The sequence below is a fragment of the Uloborus diversus genome, chromosome 3 (assembly GCF_026930045.1).
Source record: "Uloborus diversus isolate 005 chromosome 3, Udiv.v.3.1, whole genome shotgun sequence".
Classification (NCBI taxonomy): domain Eukaryota; kingdom Metazoa; phylum Arthropoda; class Arachnida; order Araneae; family Uloboridae; genus Uloborus; species Uloborus diversus.
This window is the reverse complement of record NC_072733.1, coordinates 78,722,436-78,742,523: the sequence shown is the minus strand read 5'-3', so window position 1 is coordinate 78,742,523 and position 20,088 is coordinate 78,722,436. Positions and strand designations below refer to the sequence as shown.

The 20,088-nt window shown below is 35.3% G+C and overlaps 1 protein-coding gene across 2 annotated transcripts in view; it reads left to right on the top strand.

The window, feature by feature from the left end:
* The window catches only part of LOC129219364 (glyoxylate/hydroxypyruvate reductase A-like), a 117,812-nt gene that overhangs the window by 47,566 nt on the left and 50,158 nt on the right, over positions 1-20,088 (top strand). For both annotated transcript variants that reach the window (XM_054853740.1, XM_054853738.1), the window contains exon 7: positions 9,327-9,411. In XM_054853740.1, the coding sequence (XP_054709715.1) occupies positions 9,327-9,411 (85 nt within the window). The remainder of the gene's footprint in view (positions 1-9,326; positions 9,412-20,088) is intronic.

Here is a 20,088-nt window from a genome sequence, read left to right as displayed (position 1 = left end):
CAACTACGGCATTTTCACAGCGAACTATTCGGGCGGCCTTTTAGAGCGTCCGTCCATTCTCGTTTCCTTGGCTCTTTTTTCCCGCTCGTCCCGCAGACTCGTGGGATATGTTATGTCGTGGATACTCGGTGGCGCCGGCTCTTCTAGCCATCTCAAGGTAGTCTGGGCGCCCCGGTCTGGGCTCCTACATATATATATATATATATATATATATATATATTATTATATATATATATATATATATATATATATATATATATTATATATATATATATATATATATATATATATATATATATATATATATAAATATATTTATATATATATATATTTATATATATATATATTTATATATATATATATATATATATATATATATATATACATATATATATATATATATATATATTTATAAAATAATAATAATAGTGAAAAATATTGAAAAGACCACACCAAGAGCCCATAGATGCGCAACGCAGCAAAACTAAAAAGCCAAGTAAATATAAAATTAAGCAAACAGAATTACAAATATTAAACAAATTATAAATAACAAATGATGATAAAAAGGAAAAATGCAAACAGCTATTAAGTAGGAATAGAAAAAGAGTGAATCCAGAGCTCATCAGCCGTGGAGGATTCATTAATTATGGTCAAAAGACCAAAATTTTAACTATAAACTAGAGGAGAATGCTTAAGCTCCAGTACATGTAATATAGAGTAACAATGGGCAAACGCACCATTTGCTAAGCTAAAAACAATATACTAGAGCTCAAACCTAAAACTAAAAGCAGGGGGTTTCGCCTCGACTAATTAGGAAAACAAGTTCCGATAATTAGGGACAGTACCTGCCAATAACAAAATTGGCCTATCTTGAAATCCAAGTAAACATATCCTGTCCGTTGTTCAGCCTGATAAAAAAGCCTATCCATTCGTCAACAAAACATTAAAAATATAAAAACCAAATCCGGAAATCAGTCCAAAGACGTACCAGGTCGCCTGTTTCGCACGTGTAAAAAATATATATATATATTTATATATATATATATATATATATATATATATATATATATATATATATATATAAAAATCTCGTGTCACGATGTTTATTCGGGGTAAACTCCGAAACTACTCAACCGATTTTTCTCAAATTTCATATCTATGTGTCATTTGGTCCAACTTAAAAGATAGGATAGTTTTTATAATTTTTTACTGCAAATTTCATATTAATTATGCAATAATAGTGTGAATTAATTGTTTAGTTCTAAAAATTCTTAATAGATGGCAGTGTAAGTTAATTAATCGATATAACTCTAACATCGTATGACTTACTGCTAAAAACACCATGATAAAAAAAACTCAGAGATGTTGCTTAGATTTTCCATATAACGTTTCGGGATATTACAGGTTATTATTTACTTCCTGAGAAAATCAACTATATTTTTCAAAACGTTTCCTTGAATTGCTACAAATTGCAGATTTCACACCGTTGTGGAAAGTATTTTTCTCCACCAGTATCAAGATTAACTAAACGTATTTAATAGGTGTATCGGTTTCGGAGTGATTGCGGTTTGTCCAGATTGACTCAACACCCAATGAGTGCGAAAAGTTATCTGGATCACGAAGCTTGGCAAGAGTTGCAGAGGAACGACATTCGAGCTACTTGCTTGAGAGTCTGTCTTCGCGTTGGCAATGCGTGTATTAATGCTTTGAGAGCTTTCTTAGAAAAGCAGGCAGGTTCCGGGCTATTATATTAATCTTGCGTTAGGCTTCTCTGCAGGTGCCAGAATCATAACTGCCTTTTTAACCAAGAAGACTTCTGAATTCTTCAAAAATATTCCAGGTTTATTTCAGGAAAGTTAATGAATTTAAGCGGAAAACAATTATTTTCTTTACTTTGTTCCCCAGGAAATTTTTAATATCATTAATTCTTGCAAAGATACATTCGCAACAGAAAATTGCAGTGACAATTGCATCGTCAGGCATTGCTGCTACTTTTTTTAGATGGTACACGAACAGCACATTTAGCTTTAAAGTTGCCTATTAGATATTCATAACAAACAAAACGCAATGTGTACAAAAAAGAAAAAAAAGACGTGGTATGGCTGTAGTGTTGCAAGAGAGTGAAATTATAATTTGGGATAAGTGTACTATGGCTCATGAGTAAAAGCATTCATTCGAAGCACATCATAGGATTATGCAAGATTTGAATGGCAACGATAAACTTTTAGGCGAAATTGTCTGAATACTGTCTGGGGAATTCCGGCAGACATTACCAGTTATTCCGATGAAATCAACGCATGTTAAAAAAAAACGTTTTTTATAGCGTAATGACGAGATAATGCGATTGGCCATGAACATGCGAGTATAAACGCAAAATAATCTAATCGCATAAGTATTTTCTAAGCAATTGCAGAGTATTGGAAACGGTGAAATTGAACTGTATCAAAATATACAGTACAACAAATAGCCAGACAATTTCTGCACTGCCGTTGAGACGAAAAGTGAACTAATTGAGAGTCCATTTCCAGATAAATTTAATTTTTTAAAAATCATAATTGCCTCTGTAATTGCGCTGGTTTTTTAGCAGTTTTGTTTTCGGTAAACATTCCCGAACAGACAGGAATATTTGTGGATCGTCAATTGTCGACTGTCAAATACATATCCTGATGCATGTCGCAAATTGTATTTATTGGTAGCACAAAGTCATTGGGAGTTGACACTTTCTAATGCAGGTATGACATAAGGAGAAACAGTATTCGTCAACTGTTTAAAACAATTTTGACGATATACTATCCAACACAATCATTATTTTTTAAGGAGAAACTATATTACTTTCACGTTTGAAGACGTATTTCATAAAGTTTAACAAACACACAAATGTCCAAATCCAGATTTTACACCAGAGATGAATATGAAGCTTTAGTTTTAACTGAAGGTTTTTGCGTTTCAATTTCAAATTTGCCACTTAGTTATTATGATATGCCGTCACTTGATAGTTGGGCCACCGACATAGTTAACACTGATTTGCAACGTATAACAACAGAGCAATGACTCTGTCTTAGCTACAATTATTGCGAATAATGAGCCATTACTGACGGCTTTAAAAAAAAAAGCTCCCCATTGATGCTGAACAAGCCTATACAGTTGTCGATGAAAACAAAGCAGTAAACACTCCAAATGAATTTTTAAATTCCCTGGATACACCAGGAATGCGTCTACACGATTTCCGGTTGAAAATTGGCTCAACAATTTATTCTTTTTCGCGATTTAAACCCACCTAAATTACGCAACGGTACACGTTTCTACATTAAAAGTCAACAATATTTGTCGGAAAAGTTTAAATGAGAAATGTTTGTGTTGCCACGTAATCCATTATTAGCGTCATAATTTTCAAACACATTTGAAAGGCTTTAATTTTTGATTCGTTTAACTTTTGCAAAGACCATAAATAGATTTAAAGAACAAAAAATGTCTTCTTTCGGTTTGTACTTGAAACATAAATATTTCTCTTATGGCCAACGAAATATTGCCTACTCACACGTGGAAAGTTATCATACTTTTCGTATTAGCAAAAGACTGGTTGATCAAGAACATTGTGCACAACTTAGTGCTTAGACAGTTTTCAGTTTTCAAATAATAGAAACAATAGTTCGAAGTCAATGTTATCTACTTCATTGAAAAAATTTAATTTTTATAAGTTTTTAATTAAGTTAGTGTATTTTGTAAAGAAGTTATTGATTACAATTTATAGAGAAAGCTAATGTGAATAAAATGTAGTGTAGAATCTAAAAGTGTATGGTGGTTTACCCTTAGTTTCTACATTCGGTTATTTTACAATCAGTTTCGATATTTACTATCACTTTCAAGTTACTTTTTTTTTGAGGAAGTTATACTTACAAAATTTACTAAGCGTAAGTACTTATTAGTAAGTATATATGAAGTTAGTACTTATTGAACTCAATAAGTACTAACTTCAGCCTGCACGGTAAAAAAAAAAACAAACAAATCCGAAACGTTACTGAGTAAAAATTTTCGATAATTGCTTGCAGTTCTGGCTAAGCTTTGGCTATGTTTGCATTACTGCTTATAGAAGTTCCTTAATAAATCAGAAAGGTGCTAAGCTTTTTTTTGTATCCCTTCCTAAGTTTACACTAAAGTTCCAGAAACACGACTAACTTCAAACGGGAAGATCTTCGAATTTTTCAAGAGGCTTCCGAGATGATTTCAGGAAGGTTATTAACTTTTATCGGAAAACTTTCCGGATTTTGGCTTGACATGATACTGGCAGAAATTGGCCACATCAGCTGCCCATAATTTTCCAGGAACATTTAGGAATCGTTTTTACATTGAATAACACCCATTATCAATCTCATATGTTATAAAATCGGCTATACTATTTTAAGCTGTATTAAAAATATTTATTTGATTCTATCAAAATAATGAGTTCAAGTTTATTTTAATTCAACTTCTTTGCCACAGCAACGCGTGGCTGGGTCAGCTAGTAATATTTATATATTTATATATATATATATATTTATATTTATATATATATATATATATATATATATATATATATATATATATATATATATATATATATATATATATATATATATATATATATATATGCAGTTTCATTTCATTTCATTTCATTCATTTGCAGTTTCATCTGCAATTTCATAATCAATTGTTTGTTCCTTAATTTTTCTGTTCCATGAATTTGATGGTTGCCCGTTCTTTCTTTTGATTTTGAGTTCAGGTATGAATTTTTTTTCTCTTGTGGTTTAAATGTTGTTCTATTTTCTTTATATAAATCTTGTAGCTTAAATATTATTCTATTTTCTTAAGATAAAACTTGTATTTTTCGTTTTAAAACGTTCAATGTTTGTACTTCATGTCATGCTGATATTCTGAACTTTCAGTAACCCACTTTCTTGTTTTGTGATATGTCGGGGACTAGTGCTGCTTTTTTAGGCGGATTTTGCCAGCAGCACTCACGAAACATCTTATGGTTTTTCCCTACCCTTGGGGAGTACCCCCTGATGAGGCCCCAGGGTATTTTGGGATTTTTTTCATTTTTTCCTTCTTTTAAAAGATTTTTTCGTTCTTGTTCAATCCTTATATTGCTATCAAATATATATATATATATAGTATATATATATATATATATATATATATATATATATATATATATATATATATATATATATATACTAGCAGTACCTGCACAGCAATGCCTGTGCTAAAAATGTAATGAAGGTCCGTTGAATCAAAAAAAATTGACGCCCCCTCCCCCTCTGATGTGAAATGATCATTTTTCTCTGTATAAAATGCGTACTCACCTTTTCAAAAAAAAAAAACTATTTAAGTTTCTTTGGAATTTAAAACTTTTCGTCAAATGATTAAATTAGATTTACATTTGCTTTAAAACTCTATTTAGCGAGTGAAGCGCTTTTTACTGCAATATAAAATATTTCGCCAAATAAACAAAAAAAGACATCAAATTATTTCTTTTCAAATGTAAAAATAATTCCATAGCTCTATTGTTTATCGCCAAACTTGCTCAGCAACCACACTATCATAATCCATACGTCTAACGAAAAAAAAAACATGCCGTGGACCATTTAAAAATCGTCAGAAAAAAAAGAAAATGTCGTGCATTTCACTCAGATATAAACAAATCAAAAGTTTCTTCTATTTCAAAACAAATTGCCAAAACAATGAATTTCATTAACGGTTGCCTTAAAACAATAATCGTAGATTGAACTGCTCACGGCCTAACGTGCCAAACTATCACGCTACTGGAAGCCAGTCCTTTTGCGAGTGAAGCGGATGTTTTTACTTTGGCAATAATAAATGTTTCGCCAAATAAACAAAAAGGTATATGATCACATTAACAGTAGCTTTCACATCTTTACATGTTAAGAGCTACATTTCCCTGCTTTGCCCGGTCTACCTTGAGAATAAAAATTGTGTCGAGTGACATATATTCAACAATCAGGCTTAAATAAAAGGAAAAAAAAACACCATGCAAAATTACCCTTCCAAACATTGACGACAGATGTTAAAATACTTTTAAGAAATTAAAATGCGAAAGATGGATTTTGAAAGCGTAACCATGGAAACATGAAATAAAACCTGAAATAAATAAACAATGGATTCAAAAAGCGTAACCGTGGAAACGTGAAAATAAAATAGTTGACAACCTGAATCAAAATGACATACAGTAAAACCTCGTTAAGTCATCACTCAAGGGACCAAAAATTTTTGACCACCTATGCGGAGTGACTACTTATGTGGAGTGGGAAATTAAGGAAGAAAAAAAAAAGCCTTACAAATAGTATTCATGAATGGCAGTAGATGTCTATAAATTAGTGGAAATATTAAAAAGGGGGAAAAATACTAATGACAGTTACTTTGTTTTATTTTCTCTTACTTACACATTACTAAATAACAACAACTTATTTTAATGTAGTTACGGTACATTAATACAATCGTTCAATGTTGACTCATGAAGTTGTTCTTACGGAAAAGAATGATCTCTTCTAACATACATCAAGCTTTAAATTCTGTGTTTGTAGTTCCTTGAACGGATGTTAAATACTGGCTTACTTTCTCCAGGTGTTAGATTTCGTATGTCTTGCTGAAAGGAGTCTGATTCATACTCTTGGCACTCGGTAGAGTCACAGCAAGAAGTATGCTTTGAACGACCAGAATGGAGGATCGAGATTTAATGGAAAAATGACTATCAAACAGCCTTTCCACTAAGTTCGACACTATTTTTGAAGATCCGATAAGGAAAAGGAATTTTAGAAAACAATTTTTGAGTGACTAGTTAACCGGGTAAAATGAAATGTGGTGACCAGTAAAGGAGGATCATTTTACATTACTGTGAATGAGACCTTTTTGGCACCAAAGAAAAACGACCACTTAAACCGAGTGACCACTTAACCGGTCGACTACTTATTGAGGTTTCACTGTATTTCGAAATTGATTTGAAAACGCTTGTAACTTTTTTTCCTTTGAAGATAGAAGCTAATTTTTTTTTCGACCATAGGTCGAGATATTTCTGGAGTAAAAAATGTCGTTCTTTTCAATGGTGTCAAAAAGAAAACTGTGGGACGATTCCTTCACTTTTTATAGATAGTTTTATTGAAGAAAGTAGTGCTTAAATTTAAGCTAAGCCTAAAAAAGTTCGAGCTGAAAACGCAAATTACTCCTGTCGTAATGAAGTTAGAGCATCGAAGCAAATTGCTTAGAACGCGGAAAATTCTACCCTTTTCAACGATATATAATATTAATATGTGCAAGTAATTTTTTACCCTTTAATAGCCAATAATGGGCAATTTACGTGAAATTTGGGTCTAAATTGGAATAAAAAAAGAACTATAGGATTTTTTTCGAATTATAGCCTATGTTCCTCAGTGAGAAGGCACCTTTCATACAGTGAAAGAATTTTTCAAATAGGTGCAGTGGTTCCGAAAATTACCTCGAACATATAAACACACAAAAATTCGTCCTCTCTGGTTATAATATTAGTAAAGATATATATATATTCTAATGTTTTGTCTGTATTTTGAATGCTTGTATGCAAACTTATAACTTTTTAAAACCCACGTACATACATAGTCTTTTGTTTTATTGGAAAAAAAAACATTTTCCTTCAAAATTCAGTTTTTTTCCTTTAATATGATGAAAATTTTGCTGGAATGTATTCAGAGAATATTGATGATAGTGAATCAAAAATACTACTACTTATAATTATTTATGAGAACTGCCTAGTCCCGTGCTCACGGATCCCTGTAGAGCATGTGGGCCTGGGAAAGTGCTTCTTCCTCTTTCCGCTGGTCCTGAACTGGTTAATTGTATAAACAAGTATGTTGTATAAAGAAATAAAGAAAGCATTTGCTGGCCGTTGCAGCTTAAAAAATGCCTTCAAATATTAAATGAACAGTTTCATATTGGAAATATACTTTTATTTTGGATCACAAGTTTAGTATAAGGAGCAAAATGTAATACATGCCAAAAGTGGCCAATTTTCATGGAAGTTACAGTTATAAAAAAATATTTTCTAATCCTGTTAAAAGTATGGCCTCAAAATTTTGTGCAAAAACACTAAAACGTTCAATAATTTTTGTTACTGTAAAGTGATCATACTTTAGCAATGGGAAATGTCAACTGTGATGAAATTTGAAGCTAAAACCTCAAAAGCTCTGTTGAGTATTCTTCGAGAGTAAAAATACTTCCTTTGATGCCAGAATTAGGGTGGAAATTCAGTACAATATGCAATGGTTTAGATTTGTGATATAAAAGTTTTCATTTGTTTTCTGTATGGATTATTAGTGAAAGCAGATCACATTTCATTGCAGCTTCAACTCCTCTATCTCTCAATAGCTATACTGGCAAAGCACCCCCCCCCCCCCACACACACATCCTTCAAAGCCTGGCAAGAAGAGACAAGACGGATATACCTCAACCTATGCACTAAGGTGCCTTGCTTAGCAATTTTTTTCTAGAGCACAATATAGTGGTTGAAAAAAGTGGCCAATACCCATTGACACTATAGATGTACTTTGCTTTTGCATCAAATAATGTCTTGTCTGAGAAGTATGACCTCTAAAGTTCAAATTTTGAGCCAAAGCACTAAGCTATTTACTACTTAAAGTTTCTGTAAAAAAAGTCATATTTTTTCGTTAGGAGATATCTACAATGATCAAATTTGACGCTCAAGCTTCAAAAGGTCAGTTAAGTCATGTATCATTCACTTAACTAACCATTGTATGTGTGACTCTGATTACACTTATAACTCAAATAGGAATCGTCTGAAAATTCTCGTATGGATAATCTAAAAAAAAATGCTTTTTGTACTTAACTAACACATTTCAAGCTCCAAAAGATGCATTTTTTTTTAACCTCTTTAAGACTATTTAACTGCTTTTTTGAGGTTTGATCATCAAATTTCATCACAATTGACATCTCCTGATGCAAAAATGTGACTATTTTCCTCCAGCTAAAATTTGTTAACATTTTAGTGTTTTTGCTCAAAGTTTTGAAGTTTTGATACCATACTTACAGAAGGTAATATTTTATTTGAGAAAAAAAAATGTCCATTGAGAGTTGCCACTTATGGCAGCATTTTGCTTCATTAAACAAAGTGAAAAATAAGGGACCCTAGTATAAACTCTTAAATTTTTTTTAAAATTTAAAATGTCTGATATATTTTTGTAAAATCTAATTAAATTTTTTAAAATACAGATTTTAAGTTTAAAAAATCATGATATTTTTTACATCCAAATACATATTATTAAAATTTAGGGCTTTTTTAGTTGCCATGTTTCTAGAACCTCGTGGGACTACTTTGCTTGGATTTTGCAGAACACAACGTGCCTCATTTGATCACTATTTTAAAAGGTATTGTTTTAGTTGGCTCTATTCTTTTAATGTTAAAATTTATAAAAGTTCAGTTAGTTAAGACATATTTTTAAATTAGTGAAATGTACCCTTGTGTTATTTTTAAAACTGTTTTTAAAACATTTTGTCAGCAAAAAACAAAATAAATTATTCAAATTATTTTTAAATCTTTGTCTTTCTTTACTTGCATAGGAAATTTTTTCATTTGTTTTATAGTTTTAAAAAAGCATGATTCCCTCTATTCATGCATGCACTGACTTTTAATTTCTCTTAATTTAGTTTGGAAAGATTCTTTAACATTTTTTGAAATTCATATTTTCAACCCATGGTTTTCAAGAAAAACTCAAGAGAAAGTATGACTTCATGTTCAATATATGAGTAAAAAGCTTTTACTAGAAACATGAACATGTGTATTTGTAAAAGTTTACATTGGAAGATGTTCAAAATATCCATTTCTCATATAGAGGCATGAATGTATATTGTAAAATGACTGATTGCACTCTTTTTTTTTCACGAAATATGTCATCCTTTTTTCTCACATTTTGCTTCAAAACCATGGGTGGTAGAGAATTAGTTCTTCTTACTATAATCTTCCTGCTCCGCACCCCAAATTTTAAAAAATCATTAAACCAAGAGCCAGGACCTACCACCGTAGCATCATTTAGACCACTGTTAAAGGAAAGTTCTGCGAAACCCTTTTAAAAAGCTCCATTTCAGCTGACCTACCAAGATCTGTGGTAGTGGCAGTGGGGTCATGTGAACTCATGCACAGGATTTGTTGATGTGCTTCCAATTATTTTTATTATGTGTCTGAATTGTAGGCAGCCTATCTAATGCTTATGGCAGCCATGCCACTGACTGATAGAAGTTAAAATACACTAAGGAAAAAAAATCCCAACACCAAGAAAAGTTTACTGTAGAGCAATGAAATTTGGGCAATGCATTTGTCTAGTTAACATGTTTAATTGATTAAATTTTCAAGATCAGGGTTAGTTTAAGCTCAAAAAAATGCATTTCAAATGTGAAATGTTGTTACATTAATAGCCAGTATAACCTCCACAATTTTGAATGCAAACCTGCAAGCTTGCATACATTGTGTCATACAGGTGCCGAATGTTACTTTCGATATGAAGTCATGCTTGTTGCACTTGTTACGTCAATACTGGGAAGGTCAAAGCTGACTGCAGGTGTTGCTTGTGTTGTCACCCAATGATATCCCATACACGCTCAATTGGAGACAGTTCTTTTGATCTTGCAGGCCAAGGTAACATGTCAACTGTGTACAGCATGTGACATTGCAACAGCAGTGTGAGAATGTGTAGAGCATGTTTCTTTGCAGCAGCGGTGTGAGAGTGAGCATTATCCTGTTGGAAAACTCTGCCTTTGAGTGTGGTCCCTGAATGGCAATACTAAGTACAAATTTGCAGTCAGTGTGTTTGGAATAACCAGGAGAGTTCCCCTACTGTCATGGGAAATTGCTCTTCAGGCCATGACTGCAGGTATATATCCAGTGAGTCGAGGCTGCAGACAGTTTGGTTACACCCGTACCCCTGGCCTCCTTCTGAAAACCCACGGGCACCACTGGCACCAAGGCAGAATCTGCTTTCATCAAAAAACACAATAGATCTCCACTCCATCTTCCAATGAGGACTGGCTTGACACTGCTGGTGTCACCCCCCCCCCCCCCATGTCCGTTTTCCTTGTCGTGGTTGTTGGCAAATTAAAGTTAAGTTTAAAAATCCAAAGTTTAAGAGATTTAAACTAAGCCAACATTAACTGGTCGTGTAATGTCAAGTTGGAGACAAGCAAAAAACATGTTTCAGAAAAATACATTTATTAAATATGACTAGAACTGTAATACAATATACCCATAAAAGAACACCCCCAAAATATCACAACAAAAGCGGTTCCAATAAGTAAAAGAAAAATGTCACCAATCTGTCGATGTAGTCACTGGACAGTCCGAAGGATTGACATCTAGGAACGCAAAAAGTCTCCCGGGTCACTCTTCAGGAACGCCCTTAGCAGGTAGGCAACATTAGACAGTTCGAAGATTCGGCGAGCATATCCGGTAGTATTCTCGGAACTCACTTCCCCGGCAATATCAATTGACCGGACACAACACAAGTGTTTCTTCACCTGGACTCATTCTAATTCCAGGACTTGGAAAATTTCAATACTTGTAAAGCAAGGTGAATCTTCATCACCGGTTATACGCCACTAAAAACCCCGCTAGCACCGCGGGGAAAACCCCCCCACATGTGAGCCGAACTAGGCTTCACGATCAAAACAAAACTGGGGATCGTTGAAAAGTGAAGAGAGAGAGAGTGCTGCCACTCGCCTCAATATATATGTTTCATCAGCCAATGAGATTGCATGCCTCGATGACGTCACCACACTAACTTCTACTTCAACCATCACTCATTTGTTTATTCCACTGCCACGAATATTCGTACTCCTCTCCATGGCACATGCGGACAACAAGTGGAATTAATTTGAATCAATCAGGTGACACTCAACTTTTTCTGAATCGACACATCGAGACATACAATCTTCAATGATTTTAGTAAACAGTCGCCATTAATTATGGCGTGGGGGAATTGTCGATTGAAGTGTTAGCACCAACTAGTTGAATTCTACTTTTACCAGACTGGGCTTAAAGTAGGTAACAATTAACTTTAAAATATATTCATTAAATTATCGGCTGTGGACCGAGAATAAAAATAAAATAATATTTTATGCCAACAGTGGTGGGGGACTAGCGGTGTGGTGAGTTCAGGGCAAGCTCTTGGGCGGAGTAGTGACCCCCATTTGGGCTCAAACAGAATATTGGTGGGAAAGGACTTTTGTTCCCTTTCTTCCCTCATCACACTTACCAAATTTGGAAAAAAAAAACCTAAGCCAAAGTGTGTCGACCACCGATGGCTGCGTGGTACCGGGGGTAGTCGGTGCCTCAAATGGGAGTCTTCAGGGATAGCAGGCAAACCCTGTGGTACGCAGTCTTACCTCTGTGTAGGGGGGCTACACAGGGGCTAGACCCCACTTTTCACCCTAGTTCCCAGGTTCATTTATGGAAGATAACATAAATAACCCTTCTCCCCCTTGTAGGGAGCGTCAGAACATTTTGTCAAGTACTGCTAGTTTTTTATAATTAAGCGCAATGACCCAAACCTAAATTTAAGCAAAGTCTCCCCCTTTTTGATTAATAAAGCACTAACTCATTTAATAGGAGAATACCAGTCTGGTAAAAAACTATGCAGCGGTGAACTATCAGTTGAAATTAAAGATACAAAACAAATTTAATCTATAATGGCTATTAAACAAATTGGGTCATCTCTTGTAACTGTTTCAGAACATGAAACTCTTAATTTTTCACAGGGAATCATTTCTGTAGCTGACCTTCTCTTTACACCCGAGGAGGAAATCTTGGAGGGTATGAAGGACCAAAACGTAAGTGCAGTAAAAAGGATCACCATAAAACGTGATGGGGAAATGATGAACACCAAACATGTCATTCTGACATTTAATACACCCGTCCCACCTCAACTTGTTAAAGCCGTCTATCTCTCGTGTCCAGTTTGCCCCTATATTCCAAATCTGCTCCGGTGTTTCAAATGCCAGCGGTTTGGACATTCGAAGTTTTCGTGCCTTGGTACTGACACCTGTGCCAGGTGTGCAGAACTCGGTCATGATAGTAGTGCATGTATCAAGACCTACAAATGCGTAAACTGCAAAGGGGATCATTCTTCATACTCCAAATTATGCTCAAAATGGCTCACAGAAAGAGAAATTCAGGTAATTAAAACAACACAAAAAATATCTTATCCAGTTGCAAGAAAATTAGTTGAATCTCGCACACCTACAACAGGTCTTTCATATGCAACAGCCGTTAAAAAAGTATTTAAGGCTGCAAGCACACAAACAGATACCCAAACTGAAACTTCAACTAATACCAAAACTGTCAACACACCCAAATCAAATAAACAAATCAATAGCCCCAACTTTTCTCTTAAAAAAGCTAATCTAAATCAACAAGTGAAAAAAACTAATACTGCAGCGGGTAGTGTAAATGAAAACAAATTTATCACATAAAATACAAAAAAATTGTCGAAAAAAATAAAATCATGCAAACGCGTGCTAAAATTGGGGTGACCACTAAACAGAGGCCCCCAAAATATTATAATTTTAAAAAAGAGAATTGTTTGCTTTCAAACAAGAAAGTTAAATTAACAAATTCCCAACAACTTCCTTACCAAGAGAAGGACAAGGATGTTGAATTTGAAGATCTTCCGCCACCGGACGTTGAAGTGTGGATGGACCATCCTCCTTCATGAGGTGCTCTCTCTTCTTCCGGCCGTTTCTCCTTCCTTTTCTCTCCATGACCGTGAGCATTCTTTCTTGGAATTGTCAGAGTTACTCGGGTAATGTCAGGGATGTCAAAGATCTTGTTGAATATCATCAACCGGCCATATTTTGTCTGCAGGAAACATTCCTATCACCCGTTGATAAACCAAAGTTGAATTGGTTTTGACATATACCGCAAGGACTGCTTATCAGGTGACCGTCGTTGTGGAGGAGTGACATTGCTAATCTCTAATGATTATGCAGCTAGCCAGTTCATTATCAACACATCCCTGTAAGCAGTAACTGTGTGCGTTCACCTTCACTCCCTGTTCAGTTTGTTCTGTATATATTCCACCTTCTTACAACTTGAGAAGTGTGGAGTTACAGACACTGGTGTTCTAATTCTAAGCAATGTATATTACAATTTAAAAAAAAAAAAACTGCGTTGTGTTTCCACTATTAAAAAAAAGAACAGGTTCAGCAAGGTGAGGGAATCCATCAAACATTTATTTTCCAGCATACATTGATTTCAATAAAAAAAAGGGACAAAGAGGTCTCAACCCTACACAAATTTACAAGGGGGTACATAAATTATGATTCACATCTATGGCAGTTCAGTCATTTTGGCAGTTCATGTTGTTCTTATGGTTATGATTTGCAAATGACATACCTTATGAAGAGGGTTCTGCTTGGGTAAGGAGGCAACTTGGCAGGTTACACCAGAATACTTTCCTGTGTGACTTTCCACACAATGGCCACCCTAGCTCCACGTTCCACTCTGTAATCTGACTGCATCAGGATAATACTAATTCAAGGGGGCCTTTCTGGTTCTTATTCAACCTTCTAATGCCTTGTATATGCTAGGCTCTTCCATATTTTTCTTGGTAGGACACTTCCTTTGCAAACCTTGGGATTTTCATCTCACTCTCCACATGGCTGCCTCGTTTCTTCTCTACATTTTCCAGCCTCCCCTTCACTTTCTCTTTTTCCTCCTTACTTCTGTTGCCAAACCACCAAAGAAAACCCCTTTCCAAAAATATCACCCCCAGACCAACAAGTGCAGAGTTGAGTTGAAGAGAGTGGATGGGGAAAGATATGCTAGAATTTGTCTTTCATTGTGCAAAAATTTTAAAAGCCAGTAAAGAAAATTAGTACTAAATTCGACACAAAATCTTTTCCCCATTGAATAAAATTCCAAAAAAAAAAGAAACAGATAACCAAATTTAACCGCGGAAGTATCAAACACAAAGTAAGCACATACCCAGGATTCCAAGCAAGCTAAACACCAGCCCAACATGGAACACCAAGCATGTATTCACACTGCCGTTAACACCACAAAGTGAAAATCAGGGCCCCATGATAAACACCGTCGCGGAACATAATTAAACACGCTACGTCAAAATGGAATACATTAGCAAGAGAAATTAACCTGCTACGAAAAATGAAAAACACAAGAAAGATGGCACAAATGTGGCATTGATTGAAATAGTATGATCAGTGGCAAAAGTGACCAACAAACATTTTAATTATTAAGTAATAACCTCACATGACAACCGTGTACAGCATGGTCACATATTTCTATTTTGTGAACACAACAATTTATAAGATGCACTTCTATTACTCTGAGCTTTGTTGAAATACACAAAAATATTACCAGCCAGAACCAATTTCCAAAATTACCAAACAAGCAAATATACATACAAATAGACAATATCATAAGGATAAACACTAAGAGTTTACATAGTAAGATGAATAATACATATGGATTACCAAATAGAATGCAACATAATTCTCGAATAAACAGAGAAACTATACAATTAGGACAGTTCAAGAGTGTGCAACGAATCCTTGATTGTTTCGCTGCCTCAAATTGTATCGCATGTTACGTACTTGTGACATGTCATTGTCAGAAGAGGTAGATACCTCTACATTTGCTCCTACATTTAAGTCATCGTCTATTTGACTTTCACCAGTTTGATAGTTTGTAACAGTCTGCGATGAAGGTAGAGCACAGTTATCATTTGACCAAATTGGGTGAAAAAGATCTACAGAAGGTCCAGTTTGTACAGTATGCTTGGACACTATACTTGACTTGTCAGACTCGACAGGACTTTTCCTTTCAAACAAATTTTGATTAGCATCTACAACTAAAGGTGCTGTCGTGTCATAACTGTTACGACTTGCATATGGAATGAGTCGATTCATGTGAGCTGTTTGGACTTTCTTTAAATTGTCAAGTAGGGCAATTTCAAATAAAACGGGAGACTTTTGAGAAATTACCCGATAAGGACCTACATTTTGTTTTACCAATTTCTTCGAAAGACCCACCGGAATTACCTCAGAGTGAAGATACACTAATTTGCCTACTGCTATATTCTTAAAGGAACCCTTTGCATTTGATATCTCCTCCTACTTTTTGGCAGCATTTTCCAAATTTTCTTTAATATTACCATACACAGAATACAATCTATTACTTAGAACCTGCGAGTACGTCTGAACATCAGAATAAGACCTAATCGGTGAATTTAACAACAGATGCGATGGAGTTCTCAGATCCCGACCATAGGTTACAAATGCCGGACTATCTGAAAGTGCACTGTGTCTACTTGTTCTGTGAGCAAAAGGTGCAAGTGGAAGACACTGACACCAGTCCGCCTGATTTTTCTCCACTAAATGAGAAAGGTTATTAATTAACGTTGCATTTAGCTTTTCAACCACCCCATTTCCCTGCGGGTTGTAACTAACAGTCTGTCTCTTTTGAATTCCCAACACCTTACACACTTCTAACATTGCTTCAGAAATAAAATTCTGTCCCCTATCCATATAAAGCACGTCCATTATCCCATGACGTGATATGAAATCAATAAGAACCTTAGCCACAGTGCTACTCTTTATGTCAGGTGCATGGTAAGCCTCTGGCCAACGCGTAAAATAGTCAGTTAACACTAAAATCCACTTATTACCCTGGCTAGAAGTCACTAGGGGACCAACCACATCCATTGAGACCTTCTGAAATGGACAATTTGGCACAGGAATATGCTGCAGGGGAGCCTTTTGGTTCCGCTTAAATCCCCGCCGACAAATGCAAGAATGGCATGATGCCACATAGCTCTTGACTTCATTGAAGGAGCCTGGCCAATAAAAAGACTGTCTAATCCGGCCTAAGGTTCTAGATAACCCCGGATAAGCTACACATTTGCTGTCATGACATAAAAAGAAAATTTCATATCTTAAGGATGCAGGTACAACCAACTTGGGTTTTCTATTGTAGTACGTATCATACCTAGCACCTTTGGGAAGACACATTAAAATATTGTCGTGGTTCTTGAAAAATTTAAATTTAGGGTTCAAATCACTCGTGTCTTCCTTATTTTCTAGTTTTCCAAAATGTTCTTGCAATACTCATCGCATTCTTGATGCTTACGAATTTCGTCATTATCGATAGAACCAAAATCTGTTTCCCAGATAGCATTTACGACCGAAATAATTTCATCAGGATTACTATTGACAACCTCTCTTGATAAATGGTCTGCAAATTGATTCAACCTCCCCGGTTTATGAACTATGATATATGAATGTTCCTGCAGAGAAAGTACCCAACGTGCTATTCTGGAAGAGGAATCCTTTAAACTAAATACATACGACAAGGATTTTTGATCACAATAAATAGTAAATGGCCTTCCCACTAAGTAGTGTTTAAAGTGATGGACACCAAAGATTACCCCCAAGGCTTCTTTTTCATAAACAGAATAGTTAATTTCTGCCTGGGCTAACTTACAAAAGGCACATGCAATGGGATGCTGAAATCCCGAATCATCTTCCTGCAAAAGTACACAACCAAGAGCATAAGCACTAGCATCAGTTGCAATTGAAAAGGGTTTCTCAAAATTGGGCAGTTTTAAACAAGGTTCAGATATCAAGGCTTGTTTCAAAGTACGATAGGACTCCTCAGCTTCACTAGACCAGTGGAATTTAACATCACTTTTAATCAGCTTAGTCAAGGTAGGGCTATTTCAGCAAAATTCTTAATAAATTTTCTGTAAAAACCCATTAAACCCAAAAATGCCCTTACTTGCTTCTTGGTGGTGGGTGTTCGAAAATCAAGTACCACTTGCACATTTTTCCTGTCAGGTAAAACTTTTCCCTCTTTAATTTTGTGCCCCAAAAAGGATATTTCCGACTTTGCAATAGAACACTTCTGTGGCTTTAATTTAAGGTTATGGGTTTGCAGTCTGCGGAAAACCATCTCAAGCCTTTCTACGTGTTCAGTAAAGGTTTTTGAAGCAATTACTATGTCATCAATGTACACAGCAGTAGAAAAAGGGGAAAGGCCTGCCAAAATAAGGGACATCAGGCGCTGAAAGCTCGAACTTGCATTCCTTAAACCAAAGGGAAGTCGGCAGAAATGAAAGCTGCCCATGTTTTGTACCACAATCCCTGCCTTATGAGCATCATCCTCATGAAGTTTCATTTGAAAAAACCCAGAAGTGAGATCAAGTGTTGAAAAAAAATTTGCCCCTCCTAACATATCTAACATTTCACTCACATTTGGTAAGGGAAAATTTTCAGGCAAGGTTTTCTCGTTTAGTTTTCTTAAGTCTACCACAAGTCGATACGATGAATCTGGCTTTTTCACCATTAATATAGGCGCGGCATAAGGGGTCGTCCAGGGCTCAATAACACCCGCCTCTAATAGTTCATTGACCTGACGAGCCATTTCAGTTTGTAAATGGTGCGGAACACGATATGGCTTTTGCCTGATGGGAATGTCGTCAGTGAGTCTAATTCTATGTTTGATTAAGTCACAACAACCAAGCTCTGAAACATTTTTCGCAAATATATCGGTGTACTTCCCCAAAAGGTTATTTATATCTTGTTGTTGGGATAAGGAAAGATGAGATAAATCTATACTGCCTCCCGAAGCCGTAAAATCAGGCTCTAAACTATCATCATTTTCAAGTATATGATTAATAACCGACTCATTTATATCAGGTATTACCTTCACCAATTTTAAATTTTTATTTAAGACCACCATTTCATCTGAGACATTTATAACTTGCACTAAACATGTGTTGTCGGGGGTTATGACTGACAGGGAATTAGCGACCAAGATATTTTTATTAACAAAATTATCATTTGGCTCTATAAAGATTTCTTTTTTGTTGTTGTAAATATTCGGACTTGAGATTCTAACCGAAAACACCTTTTCTGAGTTAGGTGGTATTTCAACCTTATTAAACAATATGCCAAAAATATCAGTATTATATTGATGAGAATTAGAATTTACTAGGTCATGTAACCGAGGGCTTCTATTTTCATCTGACCAGGAAATTTCAGTATCCCCGTCCGTCATCACCCGTCTTTCAAAATCCAGTACGAAATGGAATTTTGTTAGAAAATCAATGCCTAGCAACACATTGAACGAACGGGAGAATTTATTTTCTAAGACATACACTTCTATTTCAAAAGATTTCTTTTGTAAGTACATCTTTAAACTGGCCTTTCCACAAACCTTAATATTCATACCCCCAATTGCAGTCAAATTATTTGTGCCACTTCTCTGAATTTCTAATTTTAAAAAAGAACATGTTTCCATATCAATTAGTCTTCTGCTTGCCCCACTATCCAATAAAATTCTGGTACTATACTTATTTATTTCTAACTCAGTTATTGGCAATGAAAAACTTATTTCGTCGAAAAGACCGAAGACATATGGGGTTTCTTCCAAAACTGGCTGTCTTCCACCACTTTGCCCCTTTACATGTTTTAAATTTGGTTTATTTCTTTCTAATTCCCTATCCATTTCCTGATCCCTCCTGAAGTTATGCTGTTGATTACAATAACGAGCAATGTGCCCCTCCTGGTTACATCGGTAACAAACTATGGGCCTTCGTTGACCTTCATGTTTATGATAGAATCTACGGTTATCCCCTCCATGTGTTGGGCAAAAACTCTGCTGTTGTCCAGCACCTTGGTTACCCACAGAAAATTCTTGAAACTGCTTCTGCAGTGCTTCAACTTGCTTACCAAGATTTTCAACAATTTGAGCATACTTAGATGTGTGCTCGACAAGTGCATGTGTAAGCCCAATCTCTGCTCCCTGAACCACATTAATGTGAGAGTTTTGCAACTTTAGGGATTTCTCGATTAGCAAGGCCTGTTCTTTGGCCTGTGTGAAATCTTTTGGGTTATGCACTATTAATTCTGCCTTTATGTCATGCCTCACCCCGTTAATTATCTGATTTAGAAGCAGTTTGCTTTTAAAGCTCGGTGTGACTACATCCTCCCCGTCCTCTTTCTTGAAGCATTTTAAAGCCAAACTCTCCACCCGAG